This window comes from Crocodylus porosus, unplaced genomic scaffold, assembly GCF_001723895.1.
Source record: "Crocodylus porosus isolate Cpor-Errol unplaced genomic scaffold, CroPor_comp1, whole genome shotgun sequence".
Lineage (NCBI taxonomy): Eukaryota > Metazoa > Chordata > Crocodylia > Crocodylidae > Crocodylus > Crocodylus porosus.
In genome coordinates, this window is record NW_017728906.1 from 12,987,468 (window position 1) to 13,007,171 (window position 19,704).

Genomic DNA, 19,704 nt, shown 5'->3' on the forward strand with positions numbered 1-19,704 from the left:
GGGCTGGGGGGTTGTGGGGGTAGGAATGAGGGGCATTAGCAGGGCTGGGAGCTGTGGCTTGGGTGTGAGGGGCCTGGACCTGCATTCTGTGAGCTAAGAGGGCAGGGAGAGCTCTGATTTTCCATGATAAAACCCCCAAATCAAATACCAAAATTTATACGTATTTAAGATTTATTTCATTATAGTGACAGAATATAATATTGAAGAGCCACTTGCCCTAATCTTTGAAAACTCATGGCTATCAGGAGAGGTCTTGGATAATTGGAAAAGGGCAAATGTAGTGCCCATATTTAAGAAAGGGAAAAAGTAGGATCCAGGGAGCTACAAACCAGTCAGTTTCACCTGGTCCCAGGAAAAATGTTGGAGCAGATCCTCAGGGACTCTATTTAAAAGTACTTGGAGGAGAACCAGCTGATTGGGAACAGTCAGCATGGATTCACCAGGAGCAAGTCATGCCTGACCAACCTGGTTGCTTTTTACGTTAAGATGACTGGCTCTGTGGATGTGGGGAAACCAGTGGACATAATATACCTAGATTTTAGCAAGGCGTTTACAGTCTTCCACAACATTCTCACATGCAAGCTAAGGAAGTGCAGGCTGGATGAATGAACTGTGAAGTGGATAGAAAGCTGGCTGGAGCATCAGGCTCAAAGGGTAGTAATCAATGGCTCGATGTCTGATTGACAGCCAGTATCAAGTGGAGTGCCCCAGAAGTTGGTCCTGGAGCCAGTTTTGTTCAATATCTTCATCAGCAACCTGGAAGATGGCAAAGAGTGCACCCTCAGTAAGTTTGCAGGTGACACCAAGCTTGGGGAGTAGTATATGCTGCTGCACACATATACTGGTTGGAGGGTAGGGCTAGGATCCAGAGTGACCTAGACAAATTGGAGGATTGGGCCAAAAGAAATCTCATGAGGTTCAACAAGGACAAGTACAAAGTCCTGCACTTAGGACAGAGCTATCCCATGCACCAGTATGGGCTGAGTGGCTGGGCAGCAGCTCTGCAGAAAAGGACCTGGGGATCACAGTGCACAATAAGCTGAATAAGAGCCATTAGTGTACCCTTGTTGCAAAGAAGGCTAACCGCATACTAGGCTGCGTTGGTAGGTGTGTTGCCAGCAGGTCAAGGGAAGTGATTATTCCCCTCTATTCACTGGTGAGGCCACATCTAGAGTACTGTGTTCAGTTTTGGGCCACTCGCTACAGAAAGAATGTGGACAAATTAGAGAGAATCCAGCAAAGGGCAACAGAAATGATTGAGGGGCTGGGGCACATGACTTATGAGAAGAGGCCGAGGGAACTGAGCTTATTTAGTTTGGAGAAGAGAAGACTGAGAGGGGATTTAATAGCAGCCTTCAACTACCTGAAGGGGAGCAGGGTTTGAAAGAGGATGGATCTAGATTATTCTCAGTGGTGGCAGATGACAGAACAAGGAGCAATGGTCTCAAGTTGCAGCAAGGGAAGTTTAGGTTAGATATTAGGAAGAATTTCTCACTTGCTGGGTGGTGAAGCACTGAACAGATTACCCAGAGAGGTGGTAGAATCTCTATCCTTGGAGATTTCCAAGACCAGGCGAGACCAAGCCCTGGCAGAGATGATCTAGTTGGGGCTAGTCCTGCCTTGAGTAAGGGGTTGGGCTAGAGGACTTCTTGAGGTCCCTTCCAACCTTAATTTTCTATGATTCTATGATTAAGGCACTGGTAAGCTTCCAAACTGCTTTAAACTTGTAAATATATTGAGAAAACATTATGTTCAACTGATACCTATGTATGTAGTGGCCTTTCATTTTAATCACGGATTTGGGGGTTTTTATCAGAGAATGTGTGATTTATTTTATTTATTTTTTAAATGTTTTGTTTTTTTTATCAAAGAATTTGCATTTCTTTTTTTTTTAATCGGGGAAAACCAGGATCCCTGCTCTCATGGCAGTGTAACATGCCACCCCACCACTGGAACAAAGATGTTGGCATGATAAACAGCATAAGAACCTTGACAATGGTCTGTCGGGTCCCTGTGAGCTTCAGATATACTAATTTTTCCTTTCCTCCCCTTAAATCACTTTCTTTCATAAAAAGGAAAAAGAAACATAATTTGGAGCATCAGTGAGCTGAGCTCAAGTTAATAATTTGAATCGCTCTCCATCTGTTCAATTGCATGGCCTGATGGATGTGCTAAGCCATTTTTCACAATTTGTTTTAGAACTGGTAAGAACAGTCTCTTTTGGCTTCAATCCAAGATTTCTATTGGGAAAACGTCATCTCTGGACTCTGATGCCCAGAGGAAGGGGATTGATGGAGTGTGTTTTCTGATGACGGACTGCCTCTTTCACCTCAGTCCTTTATTTTGAAGGAATGCAGTCTCCTCTAAAATTGAATGTTACTATTTAAAAAAACCCCCACAAAATTAAACACAATTATTCTGCAACTGCTTTAAATCAGCTTATTGCTGTTTTATGGTCACAAGTAAACAGTAGGAGGAGCCAGGGTGGTTGGTTGCCCATGCTGCTGGTAAAGCAATAACAGCTGAGCACCCCCTGTGGTCTCCAAACTCTAGAGCCTTTGGTTGTAGCAGCAAATGAGAAAGAAAAGTATAATTTGGAGGCTCTCACCACTGGCCTGTGAAGGTTCTGCTGGTATCAAGCTATAAGCCCAAAGGTTACTTGTAATCCATATAGCATGTGGTGGATTTCAGTTACCTTTTCTTTATATTGTACGCTGGCATGTAACTGACAAGAGATCACATGTGAAGGTAAGGCAGAGAGCAAGGAAAACGTAGGTTCCTTACTGAATAAGGAAGTGATGCTAATAATGGATAATGCAGAGAAGGCAAAAGTGTTTTTAATGCCTTTCTATTTCAGCTTTCACAAGAAAAAGGTCGACTCTTAAGATGATCAGCACACTTAGCAGCCAGGGAGTAGATAGATACTTAACCTAAAATAGGGAAAGAATAGGTTAAAGATTATGTGAATGTCTTCAGATCATCAGGGCATCATGGGATTCATCCAAGATTACTCAAGAATGGATAAAATTCGATAAAAGACAAATACAAAACATTGCACTTAGGAAAGAGCAATCAAATGCACAATACAAAATGGGGAGTGGCTGACTCAGCTGCAGTACTTCAGAAAAGGACCTGGGGGTTATATTAGATCACAAGTTACATATGAGTCAACACTGTGGTATTGTTGCAGAGAAAAAAAGAACAAAACCCTAATAGCATACTGGGATGTATTAACAGGAATGCCATACATGAGTCATAGGAAGTGATTCTTCGGCTCCAGTGGTTTTCAACCTTTCAAGACTCAAGGCACCCCTCCTTAGACTTGAGGAACTGCTTGGGGGGGTACCATGTGCTCTATCCCTCAGACTGGAACGGGGCAGGAGCTGTAGCTGACAGTAAGCGGTGGGGATGGACAGAGGCAGCAGGGCCGGGTGCCAGGGGTGCAAAGGCTGTGAGGCGGGGTGGGGAAGCAGGCAGAAAGGGGCCAGGCAACTGCTGCACCTCTAAATCTGACCCTGTCCTTGCCCTTGGATTGGAGCAGAAGTTGGAACCACAGCAGCCATCTGCCCTTATCTTCACCTTGTACTCAAATCCAAGATTGCGGGGGAGCTTTTTTCTCCCAAGCTGACTGTGGAGAGGGGGAAAACCTCATCTTGGATTCTAGTAAATGTGGTACTGTAGAGAATAAAAACACAAGGGTTGTTATAAAGACAGTGGTAATCACTTGTTCTCTGTGCTCACAGAGGATAGGACAAAAAGTACTTTATCTTGTGTATTTTCAACTACATTGATCCCATCCTGATGGGCTAGCTCCCCACCTGAAATTCCTTTCAGCCTTTTTTCTGTAGTTCCTCATCCCACTATTCAAAGTTGCGTCTTGATTTATGCAATAAGAGAAGACAGGCCTTTGTGTGTGATATTTGCTGTTTTGTCACTTAGCTGGGTATTTCATATATTTCATAGACATTTGGGCTGGAAGGGACCCCGAAGGATCATCGAGTCCAGTACCCCCTGCCCCAGGGGCAGGAAGTCATCAGGGATCATAGGATCCCAGCAAGATAAATATCCAAAAGTGTCTTGAAGGCGTTCAAAGTGGGTGTTTGAACCACCTCCACTGGCAGCCTATTCCAAACCTTGGGGGCTCGGACAGTGAAGAAGGCCATTTCCTTATGTCCAGCCTGAAACGGTCGCAGAAGAGTTTGTGACCGTTCGATCTTGTCATCCCTTGGGGCGCTCTGGTGAACAGATGTTCCCCCAGATCCTGGAGAACGCCACTAATAAACTTGTAGGTGGCCACCAGATTGCCCCTGAGCCTGTGCGTTTCCACGGTATTGAACCCACTAATATGCAAAAGATATTAAAAATCATTGCTGTAAACTGGAGATTCTCCATGCTTTGTCTGCAGTGGTAAGAGGAAGGGGTTGGAAAAGATACATTGGGTTTGGGGAAGGAGAGACGAAGTCCTGTATTTTGTGAATGTATGGGCATTTAACAGCTTTCTTTGCAGAGATGAAGTGAAGAGGTAGCCACAAGAGATTTGCTGTTATAACCTAGAAGCCCAAAGGAGTGGAGGGAAAGAAGCTCCTAAATATTGTAATGGGTTCTGTGCTGGCACATGACAGTAGAACAGCAGAAGTCTAGGTGCAAAAGGGCAGAGGCTAGGAAGTGAAAATTGCATCGTTCTTGTTCTTCTCTTTTGTTTGTGCTTCCTCTGGGTTGCTTTTCAGCATGACAAAACGTTACCTGGGTTCTGTGGAGAGGTTTTCAAGCCATCTTAATGTTTTCTGACAGCAACATGGTCATCTGAGAGCTCTGGAGACTAGAGAGCTGGGAGGAAGAGGAATAGCTAGTTTTAGCTAATGAGTTGTGTCAGATGTGCTTTCATTTACTAATCTTTAGGCATTAAAACAGTAACTACTCTTTAGTCACATTGCCTCTGCCCCTCTCTCTCCCGTACATGCTTTTCTTTCGTGCATCCTGGTGGTGTGTAGCTTTAAACTGGTCAATTTTTCATGTGGGATGCTAAAAGTGTTGAAATAGTTCTCACTGCATTTGCCTTGTTCTTTACAGCTATTGCCATGCTGTTCGTTCAAAGAAGAAATGATTTGTTTCAAAATGCTCAAATACTAGTTAGTCATTAAACTACCTGCCATTCCAGCTGCATTTGGGACAAGGAATACAAATAATCGAATGGCAAAAAAAGCCTCTCTTCTGCCTTCCTCACCATCTCTCAAGCAGTTGTATTTTTAGGTGCTTATTACTGTGCTATTAAGTACTATACTGTTGTTTCTTCTCTCTGTGCCACTCTTCTGTTTAAAGGTTCACAGCCAAGATAAAAAAAAGACACTAAAAAAACCTTATGATTTTTAAATATTTCCATTTGACATGTCTAATCATGCCTATTCACTTTTTTTGGTTTTGACCTTACTTGGACAGTGAATTTGGCTTATTCAGCTTCATTTTCAGGCAGGCCTTACTTCCTATTTTAATAGGATCGTGCTTTTGTGTCTGGCTCCTTATGGGAAAAGCACTTAATGCATATCAAAACCTCTTTTCATGTAGCTCCTTTTAAGATGCTTTCCTTTGGTCAGCATCTCCTGAAGCAGCTGGGAGGTAGCTATGACAGAGCTCAATGTGCTGTGGTTTAGGCTCTTGATATTTAAGTCACTAATGGCTTACAGGGTGCAGTTGTACAACATAGGCAGCTGAGAGTAAGGGAGGTTAAAGCAGTGATTATCAAGGTCTTGTGGCACCCAGAGGTGTCGTGAGATCTGTTTAAGGGTGCCGTGTGCTGCTCTGTGTGGCTAGGTGTGCAAACACTTACACGTGAGTCGCAAGACAAACCCAGGGATTTCAAATAGGAATCTAGAGTGTCAAAACATTCTGGCTGTTGTGGTCTTTCAGAACAATTTGCAAAAGAAGGATTGCTAAAAGAGTTGAGAACCACTGAGTTCTCTGCCAAGATACCTGGGCCCTGTTCCTGGACCAGCTTCATTCTAGCTTTGGGCAAGTCCCTCTTCATACTCAACCTGCTTGTCTACTTGGTGAGAGTGATTTCGGAGTATCTCTTAAGGCAATCATGAGAACTGAATGATATTGGAGAGAAAGGTGCCCTCTGCATGTGTAAAATAATACTTGTTAAGTAGCAAAGTCTGCAAAATGCTTATGGTTTTCTAAAGTAACTTTTGCCTTTCCTCTTTTTGCAGGCATGGCCTTAGCACAGCGCCAGGTCACCGTCCAGAAGGGCCCCCTGTACCGCACCGAGGGTTCTCACATCACTCTCTGGTGCAAGGTCAGTGGCTATCAGGGACCTTCAGAACAGAATTTCCAGTGGTCCATTTACCTGCCCTCTGCCCCAGAGCGGGAAGTGCAGATCGTCAGCACCATGGACCCCTCCTTCCCTTATGCCATCTATACTCAGCGTGTCCGCAACAGGGAGATCTATGTGGAGAGGGTTCAAGGAGACTCTGTCCTGCTGCACATCACTGAGCTCCAGGACCGGGACGCTGGCGAGTATGAGTGCCACACGCCCAACACTGATGAGAGGTACTTTGGGAGCTACAGTGCCAAGATGGACCTTGTGGGTAAGATGTTTGCTTTAACTTGGCTACCTGGAACCCTGCTCACTGGATACTGGGTTTCTCCTGAACTGAACGTGCTAGAATTCAGTAAGGCCCTTGCGTTAAATTTTCCATGCAAACTGTCACAATAGTCTTTAATAACTTAAAAATACAAGAGAGCAGACAGCATGGAGCCCAAAACAACAGCGCATAGACAAACCAAAATAAATTAAATGTGCAGTGAAAAGGCCAATAAGAGAGGAGGAACCAAGAGTTCCAAGTCTCAACTGACAGTAAGACAGACATGTCATTGATTTACACATAGTGACAGGAAGGTTGTTCCAGATGGCAGAAGCTGCAGAGGGGTCAGAGGTGGCAAGAAAGTGCATCAAAAAAGGGAGGAAGCAATTGCTAAATGAGCAAAAAAAAGTGATTAGAGAGGCAAGGTCTGAAGCAGAAGGTGATGTTGAGATGGATGTGGTGGTGGCTGGGCTGCTTGTGGATGACCATGGCAGCAATGCATATTCCTCTGGACCAGAAGAATCCAAAAGAGCAGTTGTATTTATTTATAATCTTGTTGGTCCATTGCTTGATGTTTCCTTGCACCTTTCAGACAAAAAACTCCTGAGATTTTTTTTCCCCCAAATAGAAGCAAGTAAAGCTTCAGAACATCCCTGTCAGGTTTGGACTGGCATTATCCAAATTCAATAGGTGAGAAAACCATGGCATCAAATTTAAAGGCTTCTCTACATAGGGAGGCAATTAGGAAATAAGCACCAGTGTGAGTTTAAAATCAATGACTAATCTGCAGTAGCTCACCAGGTGGATGCCCTGAATCCTCACTAAGTATGCCTTTTGGCAGTTGAGCTTAGCCTTCTTTGGAAGTGTCCAGTTGGAAAGCTATTGCAGAGCATTTCCTGGCATATAAAAACCAGGCACATCTTGTAGACCTGGTCCCAAGTGACTTCTTGAGCCATTCAGTTAATCTTTTTATTTTTATTTTTTTAGAGCTGGCAGTGGAAACCAGAGTGCAGGACTCTCCAAGTCACAGTCTTTAATCCGTTCCTTGTACTCCTTCCCTTATATAATGAATAGTAGGGTAACAGAACTGGTGGGCTGAGGTGGAGAGAGATTTGAATTTTTCCTGCCCATGGTGTAGGCTACGTTAGGAGCAGGTGGTGTGATATAGTCTGACAAGCTGCAAGAAACGAGGATTGAGGAAACCTGCATTCTCTTTCTGCCTCTGTTCCCATCATGCACTGTGACCTTGGGTGAGCATTTATATGCTGTGTGCCAGGCTTCCCATCTGTGAAATGAGGATAACAGAGACTTGGCTCATAGGAGTATTTTGACTTAATATTTCTGAGGTCCTATGCTGAAAGATACAGTAGAATGACAAAGCTTTATTGCTGACTCATTGCATGATCCCCTAAATGCATAGCATGGCATTTTAGAGGAGTCCATCTGTGAAGATCGGCTGCTTAGCACTGGTGTCAGGTAAATAATCGGGGTCCAGCTCTCATGTTGCATATTCAGCTTATGTGATCATGAAGATGCTTGTTGCATGGGCCTGTGTCTTCTTTCAAGCTAAAATTCAGAGGACAGTGTTAAACAGTGTATTCAGGGGACACCTTGAAAGTTGTTCTCGTTGGAAAATGTTCTTCAATCCACACTTTGTATCTTTTGTTGTTTCCTGAATTCTTGTGGGATACTTAAAAGCAACCAAAAATCATATTTTATTTCTGTCCAAACTCCCTGATATGTATTCCTCACCAGAAGTCTCAATTCTCTGTCATCATAATTATTATGGTTTCTTTACAAGGAGACATCACACATACAAGGTTCTGTCTTGAAAGGAAGCAGGAGCAGATGAGTTCCTGCAGAGCACGGATTTCCATTTTGAATGCAAACTGTCCCTAGACACCCAAGTACTAAGGGAAGAGAAATGTAGCTGAAATGCATTCATTTTGTAAAAGGTTGTCCTCTTCCCCCAGGAGAAGCTTGCCTGCTCCTGACAATCCATCCTGCATTGCCTGATGGGATTTGACCTTGGGTTAACAAGCACTGGGCTCTGTTTCCATTTTGAATGCTGTTAAACAGTGATTGTTTTCCCCAAAGGGCAGGAGGGGATATATGTATGAATTGGCCATGAGTTCCCTTCCTGAAGGCCAATTGTGCAGCTCAGCAGGCTGAATGGAGCCACAGAAGGCAGGCAGGAAAGTAGTAGTGCATGTGGGACAATTGGCTCTTTCTTTTCCTTGGGAGCCAGAAATGGACACTTTATCACTTTCAGTCACAGGTCATCAGGGCTATGAGTTAGTGCTTCTAGGATTGTTAAGTGCAGGTCAGCAGCTTGTATAGTGAGTAGTCAGCATTTTCATGCAGTGTTATAGGCTATCCTCAGTTGCTGATCTAGAAAAGTTTTCCTAACCTGCTTCTAGCACTATCCTATAAGTGTCTGCAAACTGGTTCTTAAGTAAATGTTGTTTTTGAGCTGTATTTTGAGAACATATACCTTGGGGCTTGTCATGGTAGGGGCAGTCAAGAATATGAATCCCAACTAACTCTTTAGAGGTTTAGTTAAACTGCATTAAACCCCTGCATGACTCTTTCTTGCAGAATTTCCTGTGGCCTTAATTTGCTTCAAAAGTGAATTTTCAGAAGTGAATTAACCTAACTCAAATTAGGATCACTGTGATTCTGAATGGCTCTTTGGCTGCAGTTTAACCCATCCATTTCAAAATTTGGATTAATTTTCCATTGTGTCCCCATGTTGATAATTCCTATGGGTCTTACTCTTTTAAAACACTCTACTTCTAGGGACCAGATATTTCTCACAGGCAGGCCCTCAGAATGTTTCCAGTCTGTACTGAATATATCTACACTGCCTAGTTAACCTGCTTCTTTCTTGGGTTTTAGCCTTAAGCCCTCTACTGCCCACTGTAGCACCCCTGACTGAGTTTGGAGGTGCTGTGAGCCTGGACTCTCACTGAGCTTGGATACAATTACTTCAACTTGGGCCCAAACCCACCCACTTTATAGGGAGTTCACAGGACATATTACCAAAAGGTTAATAGCCCACCAGTGCCCCTCCAACAGCTACCCAAAGCAAAGGACAGTTACATTCTTCTGTATCTTTCTTATCCAGTTGACTGGGCACAAATAACTAAGGCATAGGTCCCCAGGCACATTGGCCATTGCAGAAGGAGCGAAGGGACAGCAACAAAACACTGGCTTTGCAGTGAGCTTGCTCACAGCTGGGCCAGACCATTCAGTTGCAGTAACTGGGTAGTGTAGACGTAGCCTCTGATGTGCCTTAGCACTCAGTCATGGCTGTAATTCTTAGAGCAGCAGTTGGAGCATGTCTTCATAGCACAGTTAACCTCGACTCTTACTTGGATCTTCCTTGCAAACAAACCTCTTGTCCAAGTCTGATTCTTTAAACCTGGCTCACTGGCCTGGCTGGTGGCATGGGCTAAAATCCGAGTTGTGCTTTCACTGATGCTGGTGACCCACCACTTGTGTGTGTACTCTGCTAATTTACTTGGGTACTAGTGCCAAAAGCTACAAGAGTTGATTACAGGAATCCTAGTGTTTCATAGGACTTCCCCACCCCTCATCTGTCTGAAAGGTTTGGTTTGGTCTAGAACCTGCAACTTGCTTCTTGTGACATTGGGCTCAAGGTCGAGCAAGCACCTATAGGACTATATAGTTCTATAATTTCTGCAAAGGAGACGAGTGAAATACAGTATCGTCATGGATCAAGGCAGGGACTGTTTTCAGAGCAGCTTAATTACCTCTGGGCATGCATAGAAGAGTTAGCAGATACCCATGCTGTCAAGTGGAAAATGCTGGAGCACCTGGATTCACCCTGGATTCACATGCCTGAAGACAGAGCAGAATGAGGAAGAAGGCTGGGGGGGAAGAAAGAGATCTTCCCCTCTAAAATAGTCTTCTCCACTATTCTGCTAGGTAGCATGAAGAAAATCCCCTCTGAGCTGAGGGAACTCCCTCTGAGTCAGGCCAGTGACTCTCTGGCGATGGGGGGGGTATTGCTTCTGGCTTTCTGGAACTGAGGATTCTAGTGAGGCTTCTTAGTAGCATATGTGTGTGTCCTCTTCCCTTCATCCCACGCAGCAGTGAAGCACACTCAGTCAGGAAGAGCCGCTGAACTCTGAGTTAGTTATTGTTCTCATGTTTTCAGTAGAATCAAACTTTTTTTTTTTTCCTTTCTTCCATTTATGAAATTTTAAGTCCCTGATTAGGCACAGTGGCTTTTTTTTTTTTTTAAAGCAACGGTAAGGCTTAGCGCAGTGATTCTCAACCTTTTTTGTACCGGGACCTATATGTAAGCATCGAAGACCAGCCCCCCAGTGTGCAGGGCATGGGGGACCCCAAGCAGCCCCTTGCAGGCTAGAGGTCTGCCAGCCTGTAAGGGGAAAGCCACAGCTTCCCATGTTTTTCTCCTTTAAAGGAGAATCCATTTTTAAAGTTTGTTTGCGACCCTCTCATATATTCTTGCGACCCACTTTTGGGCCATGACCCATGGGTTGAGAAACACTGGCCTAGATGGAGACAGGTTTTGTTAGCCTTTCTATTCCATCACTTTGCATGTGAAATGGACAGAGGTGGTGGGGATTCAAAAGCTGCATAGTGTGGGCTTCTGACTTCCGTAGCAGTGTTGCAATTCCAGATGACTGATAATGGGACAGTGTGATTGTGTTAGTTACAGGCAGTGTGGTTCTGGAGAGGGCTTGGCCCAGTACCTAGGGGAAGGATTGGGCTCTGGAGGGAGCTAGAGCCTCCTGGCCTTGGGGCTAGGTGGGACTCTAGTGCCTCATTGGACAGGTGGCTACTGTATGACTTGGCATTGTGAAGTCTTGCCGTACTAACACATCCCAGTAACTGTGCACCACAAGCTATTGCAATGTGCTTTCTCTCTCTGCCTGAACTAGTGCCTTGTGCTGCAAAGCCGAGATGCTTCAACTTGTTATTGCTGTACTATTTGACTTTAAAGGCATACTATCCATGTTTGATGGTTTACTTCAGCAATGCTCAGCCTCCAGCCCATGGGCCAGATCTGGCCTGTGGCCTCGTGTTATCTGGCCAAGGGTCTGGAAATTTGGTGGTGGGGAACTGGCGGCACCACTTCCCTGCTGTCAAATCTCTGGACCCACAGGGAGCCCTGCGGTGGGGAGGGGGCTGCTGATAGAAGTGGGAAACCCTGGTATCCTGAAGCATGAGGGGGGGAGATTTTCACAGTGGAGCATGGCAGCCCCCCCATACCTCTGGCTGAAGGACCCCAAAATCCTGTCCAACCCCCAAGGGGTGGGACTTCTGGGACCCCTCAGCCAGAGGCATTGGGGGGGGGACCACGCTCTGCCGCAAAAATGGCCCCTGACACTATGCCAGGACTGCAAAATTCAGAAGCAGCTCTCGTGAATTAGGTAGGTCCCTATTTATAGGAAATCCAGAATTGGGTCTGGCCCTCCTCAGTTTTATGGTGTTCCTCATGGCCCAGAACCAGCCTTGCCCATGAGATGCCTTATGAGATGCTTACCTTTTAGGAGCTGCGAACTTATGAAAAAATAGAGGATGGCAACCTAGGTCTCAGGAAATTAGAAATGAGAGAAAAGACATTAGGTCATCTGGCTTCATGGTTCCTGCCACTAGGTATGTGCAGTAGGTCTGATACTTTGGGGTTTTGTTTTTTTAACTACATCCTCCCTGCCTATAGATGAGTCTTTATGTACCTCTGTTTATCTCGTAGTTGGCTGTGTGCTTATTTACTGGCTGTGCAATTTGGGCTACAACTGTTACAGATCAGTGGGGCATGGAAAAATAGGACGAGTTTAGATCTCTCTGGGTTTTAGGCCTGGCCAGAGTGCATGCAGGTGAATGGGTGGTGCTAGGTAGGGCTGTGTGAAACAGCACTGTTCCACTTTGACTTCAGTTTCGACGGAACAGTGTTTCGTTTTGAGTTTCGTTCGATTTCAGAAGCACTATTCCATTTCATTTCATCGAAGCTGTTTTGCTGTTTCAATGTTTCACCCATAGGCTATAATGGAGAAGTAAAAAAACTGCCTATAACTTTGTCATTTTTTGCCTGATTCGGATTAAACTTGCAGGGATGGTAGCTCCCTCTGAGCGCATGAGGCCTGTCCTGTTTCAAGGAGACAGGTGCAGAGGTTTCTGGGAAACTGCAGCTCAGGATGTTGACAAGCAAAACTGTCACTTGCTGGCAGCGGCAACCTCCTGTGATCCAGCAGGCAGATTGGGGTTCCCTGGTAGGAGTCCACAGAGCACCCACAGCCCTCCTGGGGGTGCAGGTGGGCCCCCTACCTTTCTGCCAGATGACAGGAGGCTGCTGCTGCTGGCTGGGGCCAGCAGCAGCACCAGCCTTCCCGGTGCTGGGAGCAGGCTGTGCCCAGCACCAGTCCCAGCCGGCAGCAGCAGCCTCTGTGATCCGGCAGGCAGATCAGGGGCCTTCAGCTCCGGCAGAGCCCCCACAGCCCTCCCCTGGGTGCAGGCAGGGCCCTGATCTGCCTGCTGAATGACAGGAGGCTGCTGCTGCTGGCTGGGACCAATGCTGGGCGCAGCCAACACCCAGCACTGGAAAGATTGGTGCTGCTGCTGGCCCCAGCTGGCAGCAGCAGCTTCCTGTCATCTAGCAGGCAGATTGGGGGCCCTCCCGCACTCCCAGGAGGGCTGCAGGGGCTCTGCCGGATTCCTTCCAGGGATGTGGGCCCCTAATCTGCCTGCCGGATCACAGGAGGCTGCTCCTGCCACCTAGGACCAGTGACAGCACCAATCTTCCCTGCACTGAGTGCGGGCTGCGCCCAGCGCTGATCCCAGGCAGCAGGAGCAATCTCCTGTGATCTGGCAGGCAGATTGGGGGGCCACACCCAGGGGAGTCCAGTGCAGCCCCGTAGCCTTCCTGGGAGTGCAGGCAGGCCCCCGATCTGCCTGCTGGATGACAGGAGGCTGCTGCTCCCAGCTGGGACTGGCACTGGGTGCAGCCTGCACCCAACACCAGGAAGATCGGTGCTGCAGCTGGCCCCAGCTGGTAGCAAGAGCATGCTGTCATCTGGCGCAGATCTGGGGGCCCGCACCCCCGGGAGGGCTAGGGGATGTGCTGAAGCCAAGTAAGCCTAGCTTTGGAACTCAAAACATTTTGAAACTTTTGATACATTTTTGAGTGCCCTTGTTTCATTTCGAAGCTGCTTCAAAGGCTTTTGTTTCATTTCAGTTTCGCTATTTTGAGCTCAAAACTCATCAAAACAACTTTGAAACGAAACCCCTAGCGAAATTTTGCACAGTCCTAGTGTTAGGTATCAGATGATACTGTATCAGGCTTGGGTCAGCTGGCCAAAAGTTTGGGAATCTCAGATCTGTGCAGGTCTTGCAACACAGAAAAAAGAATTATGAGTTCAGGGCATACCATCTGCAACCCAATATTTGCCTTTTAAGTGGAATTTTGCAAAGCTGTTCCTGTTAATTCCCAAGGCTGGTACAGGATTGTTCAGGCTAACCTATTTCATAATCTTTTATCCAGAGCAGATTTAGGGTAGAGATTTTCAAAAGTCCTTAAGTGAATTAAGAGCACAAGTCCCATCGGATTTCAACAGATCTTAAAAGCTTTTCAAAATGTTACTCACAATTCCCATTCAGACCTGTGCTTCTGCATTGCATAGGAATATCCTAGCTGCGTGGCTTCACTGAAAAGACATCCTGACATAATAAGGAGTATCCCTTGGCCTGTGTTACATGTTGGCTGTGTCCTGTTAAGCAACCTGGGACTGTGTCTGGGGATTGAATGGCTGTATCAGAGTCCTGATCTGCACAAACATAGAGCTGTATGAGTTGTTCCTCCAGTTTCCTTTTGCAAAAGCTAGGGGTGGCGAGGACCTGGAAAACTCTGGGGTGCACCAGTGAGTGTCTCCCAGTGACTTCAGCCTCTCCACTGGCAAGAGGGCAAGGTAAAAGAGCTTCCCATATCCTTGTGGCATTGTCCCAAGCTTGCCATCCCTTAGTTTCCTTAATAAGAGGCTTGATTCTAACCTTGGGTTCTCTCAAAGCTTGATTTTTGTTTTGACACTTTAATGTATGTTGCATTGTTTCATGTTTGCTAAAAAATGGTTGAGGCTGGAACTGGGGAGCTGGGGCTCAAGATTTACTGAAGGGTGCAGTGATTAAAAGATGAATTGGAAGGTTACTTGGTGAAACAGCAGCTCTCTGAGGCCAAGTGACTGATCCTGTCTGGAAGAGGGAACAACTATTCAGCATCTCGTAAACATTAGGAAAAACTGCCAACATAGATTCACAATGCCCTGAGTGTCACTCCCATGTGAAAGCAAGAGAGCCCTATGAGGGTTAATCATGAACTGAGAAGCTAATAGTAGTCAGTGAGCATCTCTCCTGTAGTACTGACAATGTGAAGTCCAAGTCTTACGAAACTCGTCTTTGCCTGGGCAGACTGGCTCTTAATCTACCCTCTCTCCTCATCCTCTGTGCCCAGCACAGCGTTCCCTTTTGCGGCTCATGACCTGCTCTGATCTCTGGTGCTTGTTGGGGAAGGGAGGTGGTCAGGGAGAGGAGTGAAGAGCCCTGTGTGCAGCACTCCCTTTGTCGGAGGAGTGAGGGACCCTTCATGGCCTCTCCCTCAAAGCCTATCACAAATTATAGCACAGTACTATGATAGGACATTCAGAGGTTGAGACTCTGGAAGAAGCAGACCTTGGCTTTCTTATTGCATCTTCTGTTCCCATTCCCTTAGTTCCTTCTGTAGCTGTTCACTGCTCGCAGGCTGGCTCAGATGCATTTTGCTGGCTGCTGTGCTTTCTTGTCCTTAAGTCCTAGACTGTCTGGAGTTCTTGGGATGTGGGAGGTAGATGTGGCATTTGTCTTCTCCACTGCATTACTAACTCTGGTCCCTGGGTACGTGACTGGCCACCAGTGTTTGGCTGGGAGAGAGAGTGCTTCCTCCTGCTGTGGTTGGCTGACATCTCCTTTAAATGCATCCCCAGAGCCACAGAACCAACCACCAGTCCCCCCATGACTGACACCCAGCCCATGTTTTATTGGCAGACAGGTGGACCGTTCATTATGTAGTAATGGTATATGGCCCCATCCAGTTTGGCACGTTTCTTCTCCCAGGTTAGTTGAGTGAGGAGGTGGGGGTTGCTATTCAGTATGTGGGACACATGTTACTAGGTAAAAAACCATGTACAAGGAATTACTTTAGTCCATTAAAATAGATTGTAAGGGCATGCCCTTTAAAGACCAGGCACATAGTGCACCTTTTCATCTGAATTGAGGCAGAGGTTTGTAACGCTTCCCAGAGCTAGCATGAGATGGAGCAAAACCAAGGTGCATTGACAGAGCTGGGAGTAGGGGAAAGAATTTGCATGTGCCAGTAGTTTCCATAGATGTAGTGCCTTGTTCCCTTAGACACAAAGCACATCTCTAATCAGTTGTAGACTGAAGAACACTGGCAGTTTTCTTTGGCCTTGCATGCACGTTCTTCAAACAGGGAGAACAAAATTAAATGTAAAAGGAGTGACATAGCAGAGAAAAGAGGAGAGCATGTATCTGTCTACAGTGGATGTCTTGCCATCCTCCTTGCTGAGCTTCGCCCTGGACAGTCTGTACTCAGAGCAGGAGGAAAAATATCATGCTCCTGGTTTGTATCTGCTTTGTATCTTTTGACTTCTCATTAACACGTGGCTGTTCTCTGGAGCTGAGCAGTTGTTATGTTCCAATGGGTCTTATGGCCTCCAGTAGCTCTTAGTTTATTCTAATTGTCAGCTGGGGCACAAGTGGAAACATAAGAGGGAGATTTATGGTTCTCTCCAACTTCTAACACAGGCAGAGGAAGAGGAGAAACTTGGTATATGGTTGGTAATATTTGCAACATAAAAGGGGCCTGAAGCCTTTTTGAAAAACTTTCTTTTTCCTGGTCGAAGAAAAGTTTGGCCCCAGCATACAGGGCAGGAGCTGGTGCTGTGGGAATCGATGCAGCTGGCTTCAGTGCAATGAACCAAATGTTGTAACAATTACCTGTTTGAAAAGAGAGCTGTAAAATGGCATAACATTTGAGATCTCATCCAAGCTAATATAGCTGAAGTTTATTCCTTCATGCTCCTTGTCTCCTTTACTTCCTGGCAGATGAAGGGCAAGGGACTCTGAATTACCTGCCTTATATATGTAAGGGAAGAGTGACAGGATCCCAGACTGCAGTTGTACAAACTTGTGGGCTAGGTCCTGGTGACTGAGCGTCACTACGATGCATCAACGTATGGTTCTTGGGCAAAGCAGTTTGGATGGTAAGTAGATCCAGGATGTCTTCTTCTGGCTAGAATGTCTGTTGTTTGGGTTCCACTGACCTATTATGGACTTGTTTCATGACTTGGGCAAGTCACTGGTCTTTGTCACTATTTTCCAATTAGTAGCAGGCTAGAGATGTTTGGCAAGACCTGAGCGAACGGTTTGAAAACTGCTTTGAGGAATTTTAGTGAAAGGAGTTAAAGGCAAAGGAGTGGGTTTCTGCTGTTACTTGTAACATTGAATGGAGATTTACTTCCAGTCCTTCTCTAGTATTTTCTCACCAAACCATGGCTGGTACTGGATACTTCAGAAGGTGTCAAAAACTTTAACTCTACATATTGCACACCCTAACTGGAGAGCCAGAACTCCCTTTTTGTTATCCTACTCCGTCCAAAGATGACAATAGGAAATCCTATGCCCTGAAGCAAGAGGGATCGGCTGTCTTCCAGACACCCAAATCCAGCTGTCATAAGTGGATGTTAGTTGCTTCTGGTTGAATCCTGCTGCACCACTGGCCTTTCTTATGTCCTGTGGTAGTGAGTTTTGTGAGCTGATTATGCCTAATGTTTTATAGCTGCTTCCTTTCAATACCTTTCAGCACAAAGCTGAAATTCTGTTGAATGTTCCGTTGTCCCCATTTTCTTGTATTGTGAGACAAGGTAAATAGGAGCATCCCATCTACCTTCTCTGTTCCATTTGTTATTTTGTGTATCTTCGTCATGTTCCCTATTATTCATTTCCTCTCTAAACAGTCCCAATTATTCCCCTTTTGTTGCAGCATGCCATCTGCCACTCTATCAAATTGGAATTACATGCCTGGCTTTTTTTTATTATTGTATAATTTGACATCCCTCCTCCACTCCCACAACCACAATAAAACTAAAGCTACAGTGGTGCAGCTAGAACATGCCCCTAACCGTTAACAGTCCCATTCTGTATTCTCGCATGCTTTTCTGTTAGGCAGATGGAGCTGGTGGTATGGCCTGTTCAGTGCAGGGCTTCCAGGGGAAGAACTAATCTCCCTTTGACTGTCCGCTTGCCCACTCATTCCTTCAGGACCTGAAGGTAGTCACCTTCAGGGCTCAAGAGAAAAGTTCTGTTTGTTGTTTTTTTTTCCCCTGGCCTTGCTCTGGTGGAGGTAGAATTTTTTTTTATTTACGCTAGAACGTGGGGAGTTTCGTATTATTATTATTATTATTATTATTATTATTTTTAGTCTAGGTGGCCAACCTGCAGCATAGGTACCACAAGTGCCATAGGCAGCCTCTAGGCAATCGGGACTCATAGTAGAGATAATATCTTTTATTAGACCAACAAGATTTTTGGAAAAAAGTTTCTTTACTAGGCAGCCTCTGTGAGTGGCACATGGCAGATTGGGGATGGGACAGGCAGCAGAGAGGCAAATAGGCAGGGAGCAGGAAGCAGATCATCAAATCAGGCAGGAAGTACAGGGTAGGAAGCAGAAAGCTGAGCAACAGATCAAGTAAGGGAAAGAGTTCAGAGTGGCACTTGGGGAGAGGGTATGGGCCTAATTTGTGGCATGCCTGCCAAAAGACTGCCCCCCACTCCTTTAGAGGGTACTGGTCTTTTTTTTTTAAACGTATCTCTATACTTTATTTTAACACGTCTTTAGAAATGCATTTTTTGACATATAAATTAATAAAAGATGTATTGGCTGAATGCCCCCCACCCCGAAGGTCAGGTTTTAGAACAGATTTTCTGGTTTGTACCAGGCTTGATTCCAGATGTCTTTTACCTGTCACAGAGAGAAGTGTGGGAGTCTGAATGTTAGAACTGACACCTTCAAAGTGTGGATTTGTCTCGTCGTCCACCTGGTGAATCCAGACTGGTCCTTTCAAACACTCTTTGAAAACTGAAATAGTTTCTTCTGCAGGGTGCTATTTTTGCTAGCATCAAAGTTCAACCTCTGGCCTTATCTATCACAAGCTCCACTGATGCATGACTCTAGCCAGACCACTCATAGTTTCCTGCAGGTGTCTGAGGTGCTAAGGCTCTCTTGGGACCATTGTGTTAGCTCTTTTTTTTCATGCTTCTCTGCTTTACAAGTGCCCTTGAGGTCGGAGGCACTAAGCTGCCTGCTGGCCAGAGTCATGCATTGACCTTGAGGCTTACAGCAGAACCACTATGCCTGTTTTGTCTGCTTTGCTCATTGAATCTTCCCTCAGGTGCCTTGGCTTTCCAGATCTGTCTTCCAGTAGGAGGTCTAATATGCTAAAATGCATTGCTGACATACCACATTCCTTGTGTACAGTATCCTGACTGCCTTGCCAAGGAGTGATTGGTGAGAGATCCTGCTTTTATCTCTTTTACTGTAAGATCAAGGTAATGAGCCTAAGTAGGAAAAAGAGAGAAAAGAGATTTTAAACTGAGACTGATGCATAAGACAATGAGGAGAGAGGTTGTAGAGAGAAAAGTATTAAGCAGGGAGGGACAACTAAATGCCGTTTGCTCTTCCATATGTGGATTCCTTCAACTCGCTTCTTCAAATCCAGTGTTATTGACTCATCCTTCCTGTGCAGGTGAATTTGGGACCATGCCAGTGGGGCTATACGTTTCGTAGGAAGCAACAGAAGATATGGCTCTTTCCAAGCATACTATGCATTTCAAATTCACTTTCCCCTTAAATGTGCTTTCTTGAGCAGTGTCCTCTGTGGAAGTCTTTGCCACAGAAGCTGGCTGCTTTTTGGCGTGCTTGTATGATTATAGTAATAAATCTTGTTGTAAATATATGTTGAGATCTGAAGATGGGGTCTGTGTGTGTGTGTGTGTGTGTGTGTGTGTGTGTGTGTGTGTGTGT

At 45.6% G+C, this 19,704-nt stretch overlaps 1 protein-coding gene across 3 annotated transcripts in view; it reads left to right on the plus strand.

Annotated features, from left to right (window-relative positions):
* IGSF3 (immunoglobulin superfamily member 3) overlaps positions 1 to 19,704 on the plus strand; it is a 139,272-nt gene that overhangs the window by 40,537 nt on the left and 79,031 nt on the right. For 2 of the 3 annotated variants that reach the window (XM_019528706.1, XM_019528708.1), the window contains exon 2: positions 6,207 to 6,584. In XM_019528706.1, the coding sequence (XP_019384251.1) occupies positions 6,207 to 6,584 (378 nt within the window). Of the gene's footprint in view, positions 1 to 6,206; positions 6,585 to 16,805; positions 16,886 to 19,704 lie in introns of those variants that run through there. The other variant, XM_019528707.1, reaches the window with a different exon arrangement.